This window comes from Balaenoptera physalus (genome assembly GCF_965194825.1).
Source record: "Balaenoptera physalus genome assembly, chromosome: 19".
Lineage (NCBI taxonomy): Eukaryota > Metazoa > Chordata > Mammalia > Artiodactyla > Balaenopteridae > Balaenoptera > Balaenoptera physalus.
This window is the reverse complement of record NC_138900.1, coordinates 32,594,660-32,610,299: the sequence shown is the minus strand read 5'-3', so window position 1 is coordinate 32,610,299 and position 15,640 is coordinate 32,594,660. Positions and strand designations below refer to the sequence as shown.

The 15,640-nt window shown below is 48.1% G+C and overlaps 1 protein-coding gene across 1 annotated transcript in view; it reads left to right on the top strand.

Annotated features, from left to right (window-relative positions):
• ABCC11 (ATP binding cassette subfamily C member 11) overlaps window positions 1-15,640 on the top strand; it is a 60,152-nt gene that overhangs the window by 34,041 nt on the left and 10,471 nt on the right. The window contains 12 exon segments of the mRNA XM_082436879.1: window positions 1,511-1,583; window positions 3,234-3,267; window positions 3,270-3,436; window positions 4,987-5,121; window positions 5,206-5,463; window positions 7,307-7,363; window positions 9,080-9,321; window positions 9,446-9,499; window positions 9,501-9,560; window positions 10,812-10,998; window positions 15,060-15,110; window positions 15,114-15,149. Coding sequence (XP_082293005.1) covers window positions 1,511-1,583; window positions 3,234-3,267; window positions 3,270-3,436; window positions 4,987-5,121; window positions 5,206-5,463; window positions 7,307-7,363; window positions 9,080-9,321; window positions 9,446-9,499; window positions 9,501-9,560; window positions 10,812-10,998; window positions 15,060-15,110; window positions 15,114-15,149 — 1,354 coding nt within the window.

The following is a 15,640-nucleotide window of genomic DNA, read 5'->3' as shown; positions in this document are numbered from 1 at the left end:
CAGCCCAGCGGGCCGCCCGCCTCCCACCCACACCCCTCCTTGCGCTTTGCGGCCTCTCCCTCCCAGGATCCCGGGGGTGGACCTGCTCGAGACACGCACTTGGAAATCGTGAGTGAAGTCTAGTCAGTGGAGGATCCAGGGAAGTGCCCTGATTGCTGCAGCTGTGCTTCCAGCTCTGCTGGACTCTGGCCTCCTTCGACTGTTGGCTTGATTTTGCAACGTGCCCCTTGTAACAGTGCTGAGGGGCACAGACATGCGGGTGTATAAATCGGTTATCTCCAGCCAGTTGTCCTGCGGGCTCCTCAACATCAGGTCCAATGCCGACTCCTGAGGACCCTGATGACCCCGCCCCCACCCCGCCTGCTCCTCTTCTCAAATTCCCAGTTAAGCTTAACGGCATCACTGAACTGTGCATCCCGAGGAGCCTGACGCCTCCGCCTCTGATACCTTCCACATCTAACTGGTCAGCAACCCTGGACGACTCCACCTCCTAAAAAGCTCTTGTATTTCCCTTCTCTTCTCCATCTCCACTGCCAGTTCTGGGCTGTGACCTCCTGCTTAAACTGTGCCCACCGCCCCTGCCCTTGGCTCCCTGTCTCTAGCCTTCGCCCTCTCTGTTCCTCTCTGTGCACCGCCGCCAGGGCAGTTGTCCTAAAAGACAGCTCTCATCTTGTCGCTGCTCGGCTTTCAGACCGATATGACTCATAGAGCAGTTTTGAAATATCTGTCAAAAATAAAAATGCACCAACTTTTGACTCAGAAAATCCACAGCTAGATATTTAATGCATAGATTATGTCACCCATGAACACCAAGACCCATGTACAAGAATGTTCACATCGAATTATTCAGGATAGCAAAAGACTAGAAACAACCCAAATGTCCAGCATTAAGGCACTGGTTAAACAACTTATGGCACATCCATATAATGGAATACTGTAGTGTCATTAAAACAGTATAAACCTCTTGCATCTCCCTCCCTCCCACCTTCCCTATCCCAGATATGGGAACATATGTATATGTATAACTGATTCACTTTGTTATAAAGCAGAAACTAACACACCATTGTAAAGCAATTATACTCCAATAAAGATGTTAAAAAAAAAGTAAATTAATTAATTAAATAAATTTTAAAAAGAAAAAAAAAACCGGTATAAACCTATATCTGCTGCACGTATACATATATCACTAGATTATTTCTGAATATGTGCATAGGAAACTCTATTAGTGACTGATTCCGAGGAAAGCAACTAAGGGTCAAAGATGTGAGGGAGACTCGCTTTTCACCTTTTCTTCTTTTTGTTCTGTTCAAATATTTACCAAGCGCACGTGCTGGATTAAAAGAAATGAAGGGAGGAAGGAAATGAAAAAAGCCTCCTGTGGTTTACCATTAAATGGAGGATCAAGACCAAATTTCTCAGCATGGAATGCAAGCCTTTCCCTTCCAAACCTGGGAAGGCTGGAGGGCCTGCGGCCCGGCCACTTGTCTCTTTAGCTCCCTGTCCTTCTCAGGTACTTCCAGGGGCTCCACTGCTGCTCCCTGAACCACAACCTGGAAATTCTGCCCTTCAGAGGCACGACGGAGGTGAGCAGGAGGAGAGCGTCCCCCAGCCCTGTTGTGACAGAGCCTCTGTCATGGTGTTCTGGGGTCCCCAGCCTGCCTCCCTGGGTAGGTAGAGGAGGGACCCCGGCTCTCCCTTCCCACAGCAGCCCGAGCTGGCTCTGCAGCCTCAGAGCCTCCCACACCGAGGGAGGGAAGTTGGGGCTCATCTGACCTTGGGAGCTGACAAAGAGGCTATCTTGCCCCACAAGGGTGGGAGCTGACCTCAGACTTCTCCTTCTGAAGCAAGAGTGGAGACCCTGTGAAGATAAGAAGCTTCCCGTCGTCCCCCTTTGCCCCACCCACTGCCCTGCTCCTCTCTGGCAGCGCTTCCTTTGACAGTGGGAATGACAACCATGGCCCCACCACTGGCAGTGTCAGTTCTGACTACTGCGTTGTCCTGATAACTCTCCATCTTGCACATCTGTAGCCACCTTTATTCCACATAAGACATCCGTAGGATAAAAGCGATATTGTTGTCTTGATTTTGTTATCTAATAATAGATAGATTATCTTACTGCATTCAAGGTACTATTCTAGCAACTCTAATGTATTGTCTTAGTTAAGCCTCAGATGACCCTAGGAGGTCAGTTCTTTTATTATCCTTCCTTTAAGGATGGGCGTGTTCACCCTGGAGGGCAGAGAGCTCAGCTGTCTTGTTCAGGGTCGTCTTTTCAGTAGGAAGAACCAGGTCTGGTCTGTAAAATGCATCAATAATAGTACTGAGCTCATCAGGATGATGTGAGGTTTAAGTGAGTTGATACATACATGCTTTGAACTGTGCCTGGCATAGTGTAGGTGTTACGCTCTCATTAGAGGAACACAGTAGGCATGTATTCAGTCTTTGCTGAGTGAGTAGGGAAACTGAGCCTTGCCCAAGTCAAGCAGCTTATCTATGGTCACATGGTGAACTGGAAGCGGAGCAGTGACAACTGGTCACCCTGCTGTTCTTTAAACTCTGCTTCTTCTCTACAGAGTCTCCAGAGTTCATGGTAAAGCAGGGATAGGACTTAGACCTTGGCTGCCTCGTCCTCAGAGCCCGGCTGAAGGACGGGCCGGCCGGTAGCTGCCTGGGGTGCCAGTCTGCTAGGGGACCCCAGACATTCTGCCCAGTGATTCTGGTTTGCGCCCTTGTCTCCTGACATGACGGGTGTCATGGAAGGTGGCCCTTCCCAGGGCAGCCACAGCAGAGCCTGCCCACCACCGCAGCTATGGTGCAAACAGTCTTGGGCAATACCCCAATCCCAGGCCAGTGGTCCTCCCAGTTGATGGTTGCAGTCAATGGAGATTTAAAACATGGATAAGATGGAAGAAGGTGCTGTTTCTTGGTAATAAGTGATTTACTTTACAAACTAAATTGTTAAAAGTTTGATACACCTTCTGAGAAGCTGATTGATTTAGAAAAATTGTATCTAATTATGAATTACGAATTTTAGTTAACTGAAAATCAGTTTTTTCATCCCCTACTAAGCAGATTTTGAAAAATATTTTTTAAATGCCAGGCGTGCCAAATCATTAGGTGTCCAGGAGTGTGCATCGAGGGGGCTCAGTCTGTCCACCTGCCCACCTGGCTGGTGGGAGCACACCTGGCTGGGTCACACTCTAGACACAGTGCCTTTGGCTGCCTGTCTGCAGATCAGGGAGCGGGGCCTCAACGTCTCGGGGGGGCAGAGCAGAGGATCAGCCTGGCCCGAGCCGTCTACTCTGACCGCGAGTTTTACCTGCTGGACGACCCCCTGTCGGCCGTGGACACCCACGTGGGGAAGCACACCTTTGAGGAGTGCATTAACAAGGTGCTCAGGGGGAAGACCGTCACCCTGGTGACCCACCAGCTGCAGGTGACCACCCTCCCAGGGCTCTGGCCGTGATTGGCAGATAATGTAGCTCCTCAAGCCCCTGCCATCTCAGTGTGATCAATAACAGCCTCCCAGAAGCTACCCCTTCATCTCAGACAGACCCCGAAGTCAGGGAGAACTTGATTTCCTCTGCTTTCCACGTGGAGAAGATAGGCTGGTAGAAATTGAAACCAAATTTTAAGGTCTCCTTCATTTTCAAAATTGTATGGGTGGCCGCTGCTTTTGAAGTTACAGAAAAAAAGAAAAAACTCCCTGAGAGAAGAATTCCCCAAGTCTCACATTCTTCCATCAAGCGCAGTGGCTGTGCTGGGTGCTGCCTCTCACAGGTCCTTTTCCCTAGATATGTTCATACCTGGTTTTGGCCTTGAGACCCTATTATTATTTCTCCCTCGTCTTCTATTTTGGCTTTACTATTTTTTTAAAATTAATTAATTAATTAATTTTTGGCTGTGTTGGGTCTTCGCTTCTGTGCGAGGGCTTTCTCCAGTTGCGGAGAGCGGGGGCCACTCTTCATCGCGGTGCGCGGGCCTCTCACTGTCGCGGCCCCTCTTGTTGTGGAGCACAGGCTCCAGACGCGCAGGCTCAGTAGTTGTGGCGCACGGGCCTAGTTGTTCCGCGGCATGTGGGATCTTCCCAGACCAGGGCTCGAACCTGTGTCCCCTGCATCGGCAGGCAGACTCTCAACCACTGCACCACCAGGGAAGCACTGGCTTTACTATTTTTTGGTATAAAATATTTAAGACATCAAAAAAGGTTAGAAAATAATCTAATGAAAACCCATGTATCTACCACCCAGATGACACAGTCCAACGTTGACGGCCCTCAATTACACTCCCTTCCCTCCTTCCTGCCCCACTCACTCGGCTGTTCATTGTTCCCGTGTATGTCTTCACACGTTTACAACATACATATGAATCTCCAGATGTGAGCAAGTGTCCTTTCGCATATTTAAAAACTTTATGTAATTGACATTTTCCTTTCTGTGTCCTTCGGTAATTTGCTTTTCTACTCAACTTTATATTTTTAAGAACTTCCATGTGAATACATGGAATTTTATTTCATTCTCACTTGCATTGTATTCCAAAATCTGAATATTCCAGAATTTATTTCTCCAGGATGGACATTTAGGTTGTTTCCCATTTTTCACATTTACAAGAAATGCTTCAACATACATGCTTCTACACGTGTTTTTACGCACGTGTTTGAGAGGGCTTTTTTTAGGGTAGTGTTTTAGGAGTAGAATTATTGGTTCATAATTCTTCAAAAATCTTTAACTTTACTAGATATTGTCAAATTGTCTTTCAAAGTAGATGTACCAGTCTACAGCCCCTCCCCGCCCCCCCCGAACTTTATAAGAGTTCCGCTTACCCCAGCCATTACCAACACCTGGGGTTGTCCAGTGTTTAAGTTTTTGCCAAACTGGTGGCATAAAATATCTTGTCATGATTTAAATTTACATTTTCCTTTTGAATAGTGAAGTTGAATAGCTTTTTGTATGCTTACTGAAGACCTTATTTCTTCTGACTCTTCAGTATTTAGAGTTTTGCGACCAGATCATTTTGTTAGAAGACGGGAAAATCTGTGAAAAAGGAATTCACAGTGAGTTAATACAGAAGAAGGGGCGATTTGCCCAGCTCATCCAGAAGATGCACGGGGAAGCCATACAGGGGATTTCCACCCCACCCGGCTCTCACTCCTGACCCAACACGGAGGACCACCCCCTGCATCCACAGCTTGTGTTTTCTCCCCAGGGCGTGTTGCAGGGCATAGCAAAGGCAGCAGAAGAGCTACAGGTGGAAGGTCAGGCCCAGACCACTTGTCCAGAAGAGCTTCTCAACGAAAATGCTGGTAAAAGTGCCGGGGAACAGAGTGAGAACCTCTGCCTGCCTGCATCTTCCAGAGGCCCTGGCATTTCCTCCTGGATGAGAGAGCAGGCCATGTCACTCATTGAACGGGGTCCCAGACATTGCACGTACAGGCTACAGATCCAAGTATTTGAGGGCTGTGGGGCATGAACTGTGCTGGTCAGGAGGCCTGAAGCGTCCAGGAAGTGAGTGTTGGTGGGGAAACAGCTGAGCGTGTGCAGAGGCAGAGGCAGGATGGGGGTAGCTTTGACCTCGAGTGGCTCAAATTTAAAACTTTGCAAGGCATCCGGACCATTAATTCATTACACATTTTTTTTGAGAGCAAAGGTATTGAAAGTTAGAAATGAATTGGGCCCAGTCCTAGGCATCCAGAAGCTGGATGTCATATAGTTGTAAGGGTACACTGGGTCACTAGCTGGGTGGGAGCAGGCCAGAGAATGAGATAGGTGCATTGAAACTCTCCTACCAGTGGAAGCATGATTGTAAAAGTTTAGTGTCCCTTGCTGGGGGGGTCAAACCTCAGCTACCAATGCTGGCCTCCATTGGCTGAGCACTGTCACATAAAGGGTTGCTTATAATTTCCTTAAGTTCCCTTTGAAGTGAGTATTTTAGCCTCATCTTACATATGAGAAAACTGAAACCCCACAAGTGTTATGGTTAGAATGTGTGTTATGGTTAGAATACCAAATTGTCTATGGTATTTCACTACCTCTTGGAAATATCCTTTCTCTCTCTCACTTATCAAATATTACTATGTGCCAGGCTCTGGGGTGGGCATTGGGTTTACAATGGTAAATGAACAATGCAGGTATGGTTTGGGTCATCATGGCCTTATAGTCTAAGGAGGGAGAGGGACAAGAAAATAGGCTGTTGTAATATGGTGTGCAGAGTTACCCATGGGGTGGAGCACACAGGGCCATAAGAACATGACGCACCTAACCCCAGCTTGGGGGTGGTGGAAGGAAGGTAGGAGTCCAAGAAGGCTTCTTGGAGGAAGTGACCTCTATGCTAAGCCCTGAGGATGCATGGGATTTCCCCAGTTCAAGATTAAGAGGTAAGCAGAAGCAGAGCATTTCCAGGGAGCTGCATGGAGTTCAGGAAGGCTGGAGCTCAGAACTGTAGAGAGGGGGCTTCTAGAGGAATCTCAGGAGGCAAGGAAGCCACCCATCATTCCTTGTAGATTGAATGCAAATTGTGTTTTAATTTTAGAAGGGTGAGGCCAGGGCATTTCCCCACATCTCAGATAAAGCAACTGGCTTGGTGGAGCCAGAAGGCAGGAGAGGGGAAGTTCTACCCAAGGCCTGGCACTCTTCACCACCTGGCCTGTGGTGGTGGCACCGGCTAGCTGGTCTCTAAGTTTCTGACTCCACATTCCCAGATTCTAGAAATATCTAGTGCCCAGGCCTCAAAGAGATATTCTGTATTTTAATTTTAAGAAATGTTCAAGTTTTTTTCATTAGAAAATACATTTCATATTGAAAACATTTTCCTTTTTCTCATCCTTTTATGGCTTTGTTGATTTTAAATTTGCCTTTGTAGTTTTAAATAATCACAAGTAAAGGACAAATCTCTGAAAAAATTGGCTCAACTGCAAAATCAACAAACTGCAAAAACAAAAACAGGACCAGATTATTTTGATACTTAAGGAGGCAACCAGAGCCCCTGTCCCGTGTCCCCACTATTTTCTTCTAATCCCTCTTGAGAACGGGCTCTCACAAAGACTCCTTTCACGCCACAGCTGAGCTGAGTTCTGCTTCCGAGCCCTTCTCCCTGCACCCCGCTCCCCATGAATGCTCAGCGTCCTAGAGAGGGTGATTGTTTTAGTCTTTGATTTGTCACAGTGATTGTGACAATTCTTTTTGCTTTAGTTAGCTCATGTATTTAACAAAAAATTCTGCAGATAAAATTAAAGACAATTTAGAGGCAGGAAAAGAAAACAAGGAAGCTCACAGTCGGCCCCTCTGAAGTTTGCTGCTCCCCACCTTAGATGGCAAATGAGCTATACTTGGTCAGCAGGATCCAGGTGTTTGCCATGAGGGCTGCTGTAAGTAAGGGACACTTCATGACTCAAATAATTAAAATTTATTAATAGTCAAAATGTATTTTCTTCCTCTCTCCCTTCTCCTTTCATTGCTTCCTTTAGTTTTGGCTTTATTAGGTACTATTAACTTCTATTCATTTCTTTGTTTCTTTGTTTTGTGTGAGAAATACATGGGGAAATGAAAGTGGTCAGTGGTCAGCAGGTCCATGCCTTGACCCTTTAAGAAATGCCTCCAGTGAAGAGCGTGGCTGTGCTGGGGGTGAGGGAAGCCTTGGGAGGCCTGGTCCTGTCATGGTTTTGTCGTTAACTACTTGGGTGACCTTGAGCAAGTCACTAAGCTGCTCCCCCTTCTCTGGGCTTCAGTTTCCTCATCTGTAAAATGAGGAGGATGAACTAGATGGTTTTGTTAGAACTTTTCTAATATGAAATGCTCTTTGATCTCCAAAAGACCTCACATCCATTGCTTTTAGAAGTCAAGTTGGGATGCCACCTTCAAGAAGGGGCAGTCATGGTTAAAATCTACCCAAGATTCCATCTTATGCAATTGCAGTGGAATGGCTGCTACTAATTTTTGGTGATACTGAGTGAAATGGTCCCGTCTTTTTTACTGAGAAAAAAGTAAGAGTAAGAGTTGAAAAGAAATGTAAGAGTTAGTACTAATACCAATACCAGGAGGCAGGTATTGTTCTGAGGACTTTTAATGTATTATCGTTTCCTTCCTTTTTATTTATTTTTTTGTTTTTATTTATTTATTTTTTTAAACATCTTTATTGGAGTATAATTGTTTTACAGTGGTGTGTTAGTTTCTGCTTTATAACAAAGTGAATCAGCTATCCATATACATATATCCCCATACCTCTTCCCTCTTGCGTCTCCCTCCCTCCCACCCTTTCCTTCCTTTTTAAAATAATAGTTTTATCAGGATATAATTCACATACCATTAAATTTACCCTTTTAACTTGTTTTTAATATACAATAATATAATATATAATATACAATAGTATACCCTTTTATTATTTTTTTAAATTTATTTTTTAAATTTATTTTATTTTTGGCTGAGCTGGGTCTTCATTGCTGCGCATGGGCTTTCTCTAGTCATGGCGAGTGGGGGCCACTCTTTGTTGCGGTGCGCGGGCTTCTCGTTGCAGTGTCTTCTCTTGTTGCAGAGCACGGGCTCTAGGCATGTGGGCTTCAGTAGTTGTGGAACGCAGGCTCAGTAGTTGTGGCTCACGGGCTCTAGAGCGCAGGCTCAGTAGTTGTGGTGCACGGGCTTAGTTGCCCCGCGGCATGTGGGATCTTCCGGGACCAGGGCTCAAACCCATGTCCCCTGCATTGGCGGGTGGATTCTTAACCGCTGCACCACCAGGGAAGCCCGATAATATACCCTTTAAAATTGTATATTTTAGTGTATTTGCAGAGTTGTGCAATCGTCATCACAACTCTGAAGCATTGTTGTCATCCCCATTTTACAAATGAGGACACTGAGACTCAGAGGGGTTACGTAACTTGCCCACAGGCCCACAGTAGTAGGTGGAAGAGTGGGGCAGCCCTGGAGTCCAGGCAAATTGACTCTGGAGCCCCTGCTTTTAACCACTGCTCTATGTTGCCTTCCCTGAATACCCTTTAGGCTGCACCCTGTACCTCTTCACAGCCTGAGGGTACCTGGCGTCTTCATCAAGCCCCAAGCAAGGCCTGCAGCCAGCCTCATGACCTGGGCTGCTTTTGTCCTTGCAGGTGTCCCGCTGCCCCATGTGTTTCTTTGACGCCACCCCAACTGGCCGACTCCTGAACTGCTTTGCAGGGGACTTGCATGAGCTGGACCAGTTCTTGCCCACTGTGGCTGAACAGTCCCTGCTCCTGATTCTGGTGGTGACCACCATCCTGATGATTGTCAGTGCGGCGTCTCCCTCTGTCCTGCTGACGGGAGTCGTAACACTCATTGTTTGCCTCGTTTATTTTAGGTGAGTGGGTTCTTTTCGCTTGTGAATGAGGTTTGTGACTTGGGGTATGAGTCTAGGACCAACCTAGAATTGGAGGGTCCCAGAGGCAGATGGCCCGGGTCACTCACTCCCATTCTCGATGCAGAATGTTCAAGAGGGCCATCAATGCGTTCAAGAGCCTGGAGAACTACAGTTCCCACCACTCTGCACGGCCTGAGCTCCATCCATGTCTATGGAGAAACTGAAGATTCCATCAGCAAGTGAGTCCCTCTGCTGTCTGAGGGTGATGGGGACTCTGGGGGCGGTGGGGCACAGGAAGCCAGGAAACAGAGCATCTGGAAATAGGATCATCTTCAGAAGAATCAGAGAGAACTCTGTTTTATCCCATTTGTTTCTCCGAGCCTCCGGAACCTCATCTGGAAGATGGTGCTTATAAGAATAAAAAATATAAGTGATATGAAAAATGCTTGTCAACCTTAAAGATCTGTGGCTATTATATACATATATCAATATAATTAATGGTAAGATGTGTTACTGTGTTAGCACTTACTGCATTGGTTTTCTTTTTTCTTTCGCTCCCAAACAGGTATCTAAATAATAATAAAATAATAAAGAACAAGGGGTGTCTAAATAACACAATTTTCTTCACTATTCACACCCACAGATTTGCCTTCTAAATGTTTGTTGCAACAAACAAACAAATCCTACGATTGTTGCTGAAGTTTAATTGTGTAACATAAACTTATCTACTTGTAAAGATCAGTCAAACATGGTCTGCACTGAACTACAAGAAGCTTACTGTCTAATGGGAGACAGGAGACACAGACGTATGTTTTTGTAATAATACAGTGTTGAATATGATAAGACAGCATAGGAGAGGAACAGGTAAAGTGCCCTGGGGGTTCAGAGGAGAAAACGACGACCCACATCTGGGGATCAGGGAAGGCTTTGGGGAGGAGGCAGCATCTGAGGTGGTCTTGAAGCCTGGGAGAATTGGGGCACGTGAGATGGTGTGTGCTCTGTTGGCTGAAATATTGGATGAACCATGGTGCCAGCTCTCCCAGTGGCACTGGAGAGACCCAAGGACTGTGCAGACACTAGGACTAAGGGGATCCTGGAGTGACACATTCGTTCAGTCAACACTGAGAACCTACCAGGATACAGCAGTAAACAAGGTGGATACGTACAAGGAAGGGATCACTCCCCTTCACTCACTCACAAATCTGGGCGTGTATTCACTCTCATTGGCCCAGTTACGGTAACTTGCCCATCCTGGACCAATCATCAAGGCCAGGGGAAGAGAACTGCTGATAGGACTAAATCGGTCAGAGACCACGGTCAGGTGAACTCCATGGTTGAGAAAGGGGTAGGAAGGAATCCCCCCAATTTTCTTTATTGGCTCTTTGATGAGAGTGGGGAGCTGGATGCTGGAGGAAGCAACCAGTGTCCACCTCGGGAAACCCTGGGTTAGACAAACACATGTGGCTTTCAGGTTGTCCTTTCCTTCTCAGGTTTAAAAGGCTGACGGTTGCGCAGAATAACTACCTGCTGAGGTTTCTGTCTTCCACGCGATGGGTGGCACTGAAGCTGGAGCTCATGACCAACATGGTGACCTTGATGGTGGCCTTGTTCACGTTTTTTGGAGTTTCCTCTGCCCCCTATTCCTACAAAGCCATGGCTATCAGCCTTGTCCTGCAGGTGAGGGAGGGACTCTCAGATGGCAGGTGGTGGCCTGTGGTCTGTGGGCAGACTCAGGGGTCCATGGGACTTTGATTACACCTTGGGTTTTGGCCGTTTGTGATCTTACGAACGATGTGCTTGGCTTTCTGAATCTGCAGGTTTGTTCTGGTTCCTTGTCACCTTTGAACTGGGAAGTCTGTATTTAAAGGTGTTTGACGGAATCATAGAATATTGGGATTGAAGGGGATGCCACAGACAACAGAGTCCAAGCCTCCTATTGTGTAGATGGGGAAATTGAGGCTCAGAGAGGGGAAGGAGTTGTCTGAACGGACAAAGCGTTAGAAGCAGAGCCAGGGCAGGACCTCTGCCCTCTTGGTTTCCTGTCTGGTGTCTTTTCACTTTACTATTAATACCCTGATTCAGTTGTCAAACTTTTCTGAGGTTATCTGGGCGAGGGAGCTGTTGAAAATGTAGGTTTCCCAGTCCTCCTCTGGAACAGGCCTCTCAGATTTCAAAGTGTATAGGCTTGAAACCGAGCGCTCGGCCCAGCCTGCCAGGCTGATTCAGCCAGGCCTGTGGGGCTGACAGGAGGGCCACGCTGCAGAGCATAGCTGGAGGGATTCGGAGTCAAGTGCTTGTCGGGCGGGGTCTTAGAATCTAATTTTAAAAATGGGTTCTCAGGGGGACCCTGGTGTAGCAGTTGGCAGGCCTCATGGTCTGAGTTCCTCCATGCCAGGCAGTGGGGCCAAGGTTCATGTCCACAGAGTCCTGGGGAAGGGCTCTCCACTAAGGGCCATGAGGCCAGATGCTGGCTCAGGGAACCCTGGCCGTCCCCTCCCCCAGGGGTACTCGTTAACTATCCTCTCTGGATGCTTTCTCTCTAACTGGGCTTAGGTCTCATGTGCCCCACGCTGAGGCATCCTTTTGGGTGCAGAGGGACTCCCTCATGCTCCTTGTTGAGCCCTGTGGCAGACACATGTTTGCACACACATACGGTGCTGTGCCCACATGCCCATGCCTGTGTGCAGACCCTTCCGAGGGCGCATAGGGCCACGCAGGAGGCTGTGCAGTGTTCATGCCCACAGACAGCCGCCCCGTGCCATAACCAGGGTACTGGGGAGCTTGCACTGACCCCGCGCCCTGCTGGGTACTTGCTGTGCTTTCTTCCATTGAACTCTCACCACCTTCCATGAGATGCGGCCAAGTGGTTAAGAATGTGTGGTTTAGAACGTGCAGGTTCACACCAGGCTCTGTCCATTATCGGCTGTGTGACTTTGGGGAAGTCTGTTACCCTCCTTATGCCTGGGATTCCTCTTCTATAAAAGGGAGATAATAAAAGTTCTGAAATCATGGACTTGTGAAGAATGTATGTAAACTTGAGGGTTCATGCACGTTAAAAACCTTGGCCCAGAATAAATGCTAGATAAATGTTTACTGTTATTGTTCCCAGCTTACAGATAGGAAACTAGAGTTTCTGGAGTTAATTTGCTCATATTCCCACAGCTGCTGAGAGACAGGTTTGTCCATGGTGGGGCACACTCTTCTCTCTCTCTCTCTCTCTCTCTCTCTTTCTCCCTCTCTCTGACACACACATACATAAGCACACACTCGGCCATGCACAAGCACATGCACACGTGCCCCAGTGCAGAGTTGGCCCTGAGCCTTCCAGAACTCTGGGAGAGGCCCCACACTGGAGTCCTGGGGGATGTGGAGTCACTAAGGCCAGAGATGCGCCTGCCTGCTGCACCCTGTGCCCAGGTTGTCCAGTGCTGATGCAGGAAGCGGGTGGAGGTTTAGCTCTCCCAGGAGCACCATGCATACAGGTGGCCACTCAAGGTCGACCAGTTGTCCCACCACAGGCCACCAAGGAGGAGCTCTGCCTGGGGGCGTGATGACTTCAGAATGACCCCGGGTTCATCCTTTCTTCTCAACATCTGCTGCCCTGTTTGAGTGTCTCATCTCTATCCTGGGTAACAACCTCCTAGCCTCCCTGCCTCGCCCACCCCCTAGCCCCTTCCCATCCACCTTCTACACTCTCTCCAGAGTGATCTTTAATTCTAGTTTTCCTCATGTTACTGCCTTGGTTAGAACCTCTAGAGACTCCCTGTCTCCTTATGCACCAAACCTAAACCTTGGACCTACGTTCCAGGCCCTCAAATCTGGCCTCAGACCCCACATGCACTCTCTCCTCTGGTCAAACTGGTACTTTGACTTCTGCATGCACTCTTGAGGAAATTCAGGCTTTGGGAGGCAGGTATCACACACCATGTTGCTTTGTAGCCCTAAGAGTTTTCTTAGTAAATATTAGAGATGTTTCTGGTTGCAAGCCAAAGTAAGCCACAGAACCAGTTCAAAATGGCCTTGACAATCTGGCAACTTATTATCCTATGTGACTGGAAGGCTGGGGTAGGGCTGTTCTCTGTTGGCTAATTTACTGGCCTAGCATGAACCCATGATCATTTGATCTTTCTGCTCTGGCATCCACGCCTGATATTTGTCCTCAGGATTGTCTACTCAAGTTCACAAAATGGTTGCTGAAGCCCCAAGCAGCACATCCTCATCCAGAAACTGCCAAAGACTGGAGAACAGATAACTTTTTCCATGTGTCCCCTTGTAAGAACAAGGAGTAGCTTCCTGGAATACTCGCATCTGAGTCTTCCTTGTGCTTTGTTGGCCAGAGCTGTGTCATGGCTCACTCCTAAACCTCATTGGCAAGAGGAGAGGGATTAACATGAGTGGTTTGGAGTAACCAAGCCTTCCTGGAATTCCAAGCTGTAGACACCTGAACATAACAGAGGGTGTGTTAGCAAGGAAGGAAGAGGGGACCAGCTGTGGATAGGCAATCAACTGTGTCTGATATCCCTTCCCAGCTCAGTGTCATTTCAGGATGGTGACCCCTTCTCTGACTTATATAGGCTTTCCCTCTCTGGCCTCCCTGGGCCGTACGTACCCTTTGCTTTAGCCGCAGTCAAATGGCCTGCGGGGTCCTGAATGTATGCTGCCACTTTACTACTGTCAAGACTTTGTTCCTCTATTAAGAACACCTCTCTCCACCTGTGTTTAGCTGGCTAAATCCCACCTCTCCTTAAAAATGTAGCTTCAGTGCCAACTCCTCCAGGAAGCCTTCCCTGTGGCCCTTGTCTGGTGACTGTCCCCTGGCCACGACGGTGCTGTGGGCTGACTCTGTCATACTGCCTTCTCTGCTGACCTATCTCCCCATCCGACTGGGCACTCCTCGAGGGCAGGAACTGTGTCTGTTGCACTTTAAGCATGGAGCCTGGCCCAGCACCTCCATGAGAGTTTGTTGACTGACTGTATAATGGAGTTGTTGCCCAGCACCTTCTGCATGGCCTGGGGGGTGCAGAGCATAAAGATTGGGCCCCCATCCCAGCTCTGCCTTCGGCTTCCAGGTGATTCTCTGTGTACCATTTCTTTTTGGACCTCCATTTCCTCATCTATGGTGCCTCCAATTCCCAAGAATCCCTGAGACACCTCTTAACCTGGGTTTCCCTGAAGGCAGAGCCTGAGACAAGGACTCAGATTCATGTAGATTATTTGTGAGATGCTCCCTGGAAAGGGGACCAAGGGAACAGGAGCGCGAGACAGGGAAGGAGGAACTGCACCGTGAGACTGTGTCATTGAGGTCACTGCTCTAGGTCATCAGCACTCAACTCCCAGGATTGTCCCCTGAAGGCTGAGAGACAGGAGCCTTCATCTGCTGGGTCTTTTCCCCGTTAGTTGAGGGTTGCTCCCAAGGGCCGTAACTCCCGTGTTTCTGGGCTGGGCGTGGGCTGAGTGGGCTCCTGTGGTGTGGATGAAGGTTTTGAATGGAAAGCAGAGGGTTCCTGAGGTGGAACGGGGTTGGTAGGGTTGCTCGCCTACAACTGCCCACCACAGCTTCAGTGAAACTTAGGAGTAGCCTCGGGGGGCGCCAGAGGTATCTGCTCCATCCCTATAAGGGAAGTTGTCTTGGTTTGAAGAGTTGCTCAGGAGGAATGGCAACTCCCAGTCTTCAGGAGTGGAGAGAGCCTGAGCTCACCCCCACAGCCTGCTAGCCTGATGCTTCTCCTTCGTTCCAGCTGGCGTCCAGCTTCCAGGCCTGTGTCCGGATTAGTTCAGAGACAGAGGCATAATTTACAGCTGTGGAGAGGATGTTGCAGTACATGAAGGTGGGACACAGGTCTGGGCTTTGTGAAGGGAGATCTAGAAGGCTCACATCCAGCCTGGGGCTCAGCTTCTGTGGCCTCTGCAAGCCCCAACACCTCAGGGGCCCTGAGATTTTCCCAGGAGGCAGCTGGACTCCTGGTCCTTCCTCCCCATCTCCCCTGGAACTGTGCATATCATCTCTCAGAAGCTCTTCCACACCCATTGGCTCATTTTGACCACATCCCTCATGGCATTCTTGGATGTAGAGGGAATGATCTGCCCTTTTTAGAAGTGAGAGGTTTGCCCAAATATAATAATAATAATGATGACAATAATAATTGTTATTAATATTGCTTCTATTTATGTCCTAGTATTTAAGAGCCCAGATTTTGGAGCCAGATCACCTGGGTTCAGGTCTAAGCTTTGCCACGTGAGTCAGCTGTGTACCCTTGTGAATTATTCAGCCTTTCTGCTCTGCATCTCTGAAATGGGGCAGATCACAGTATCTACTTCA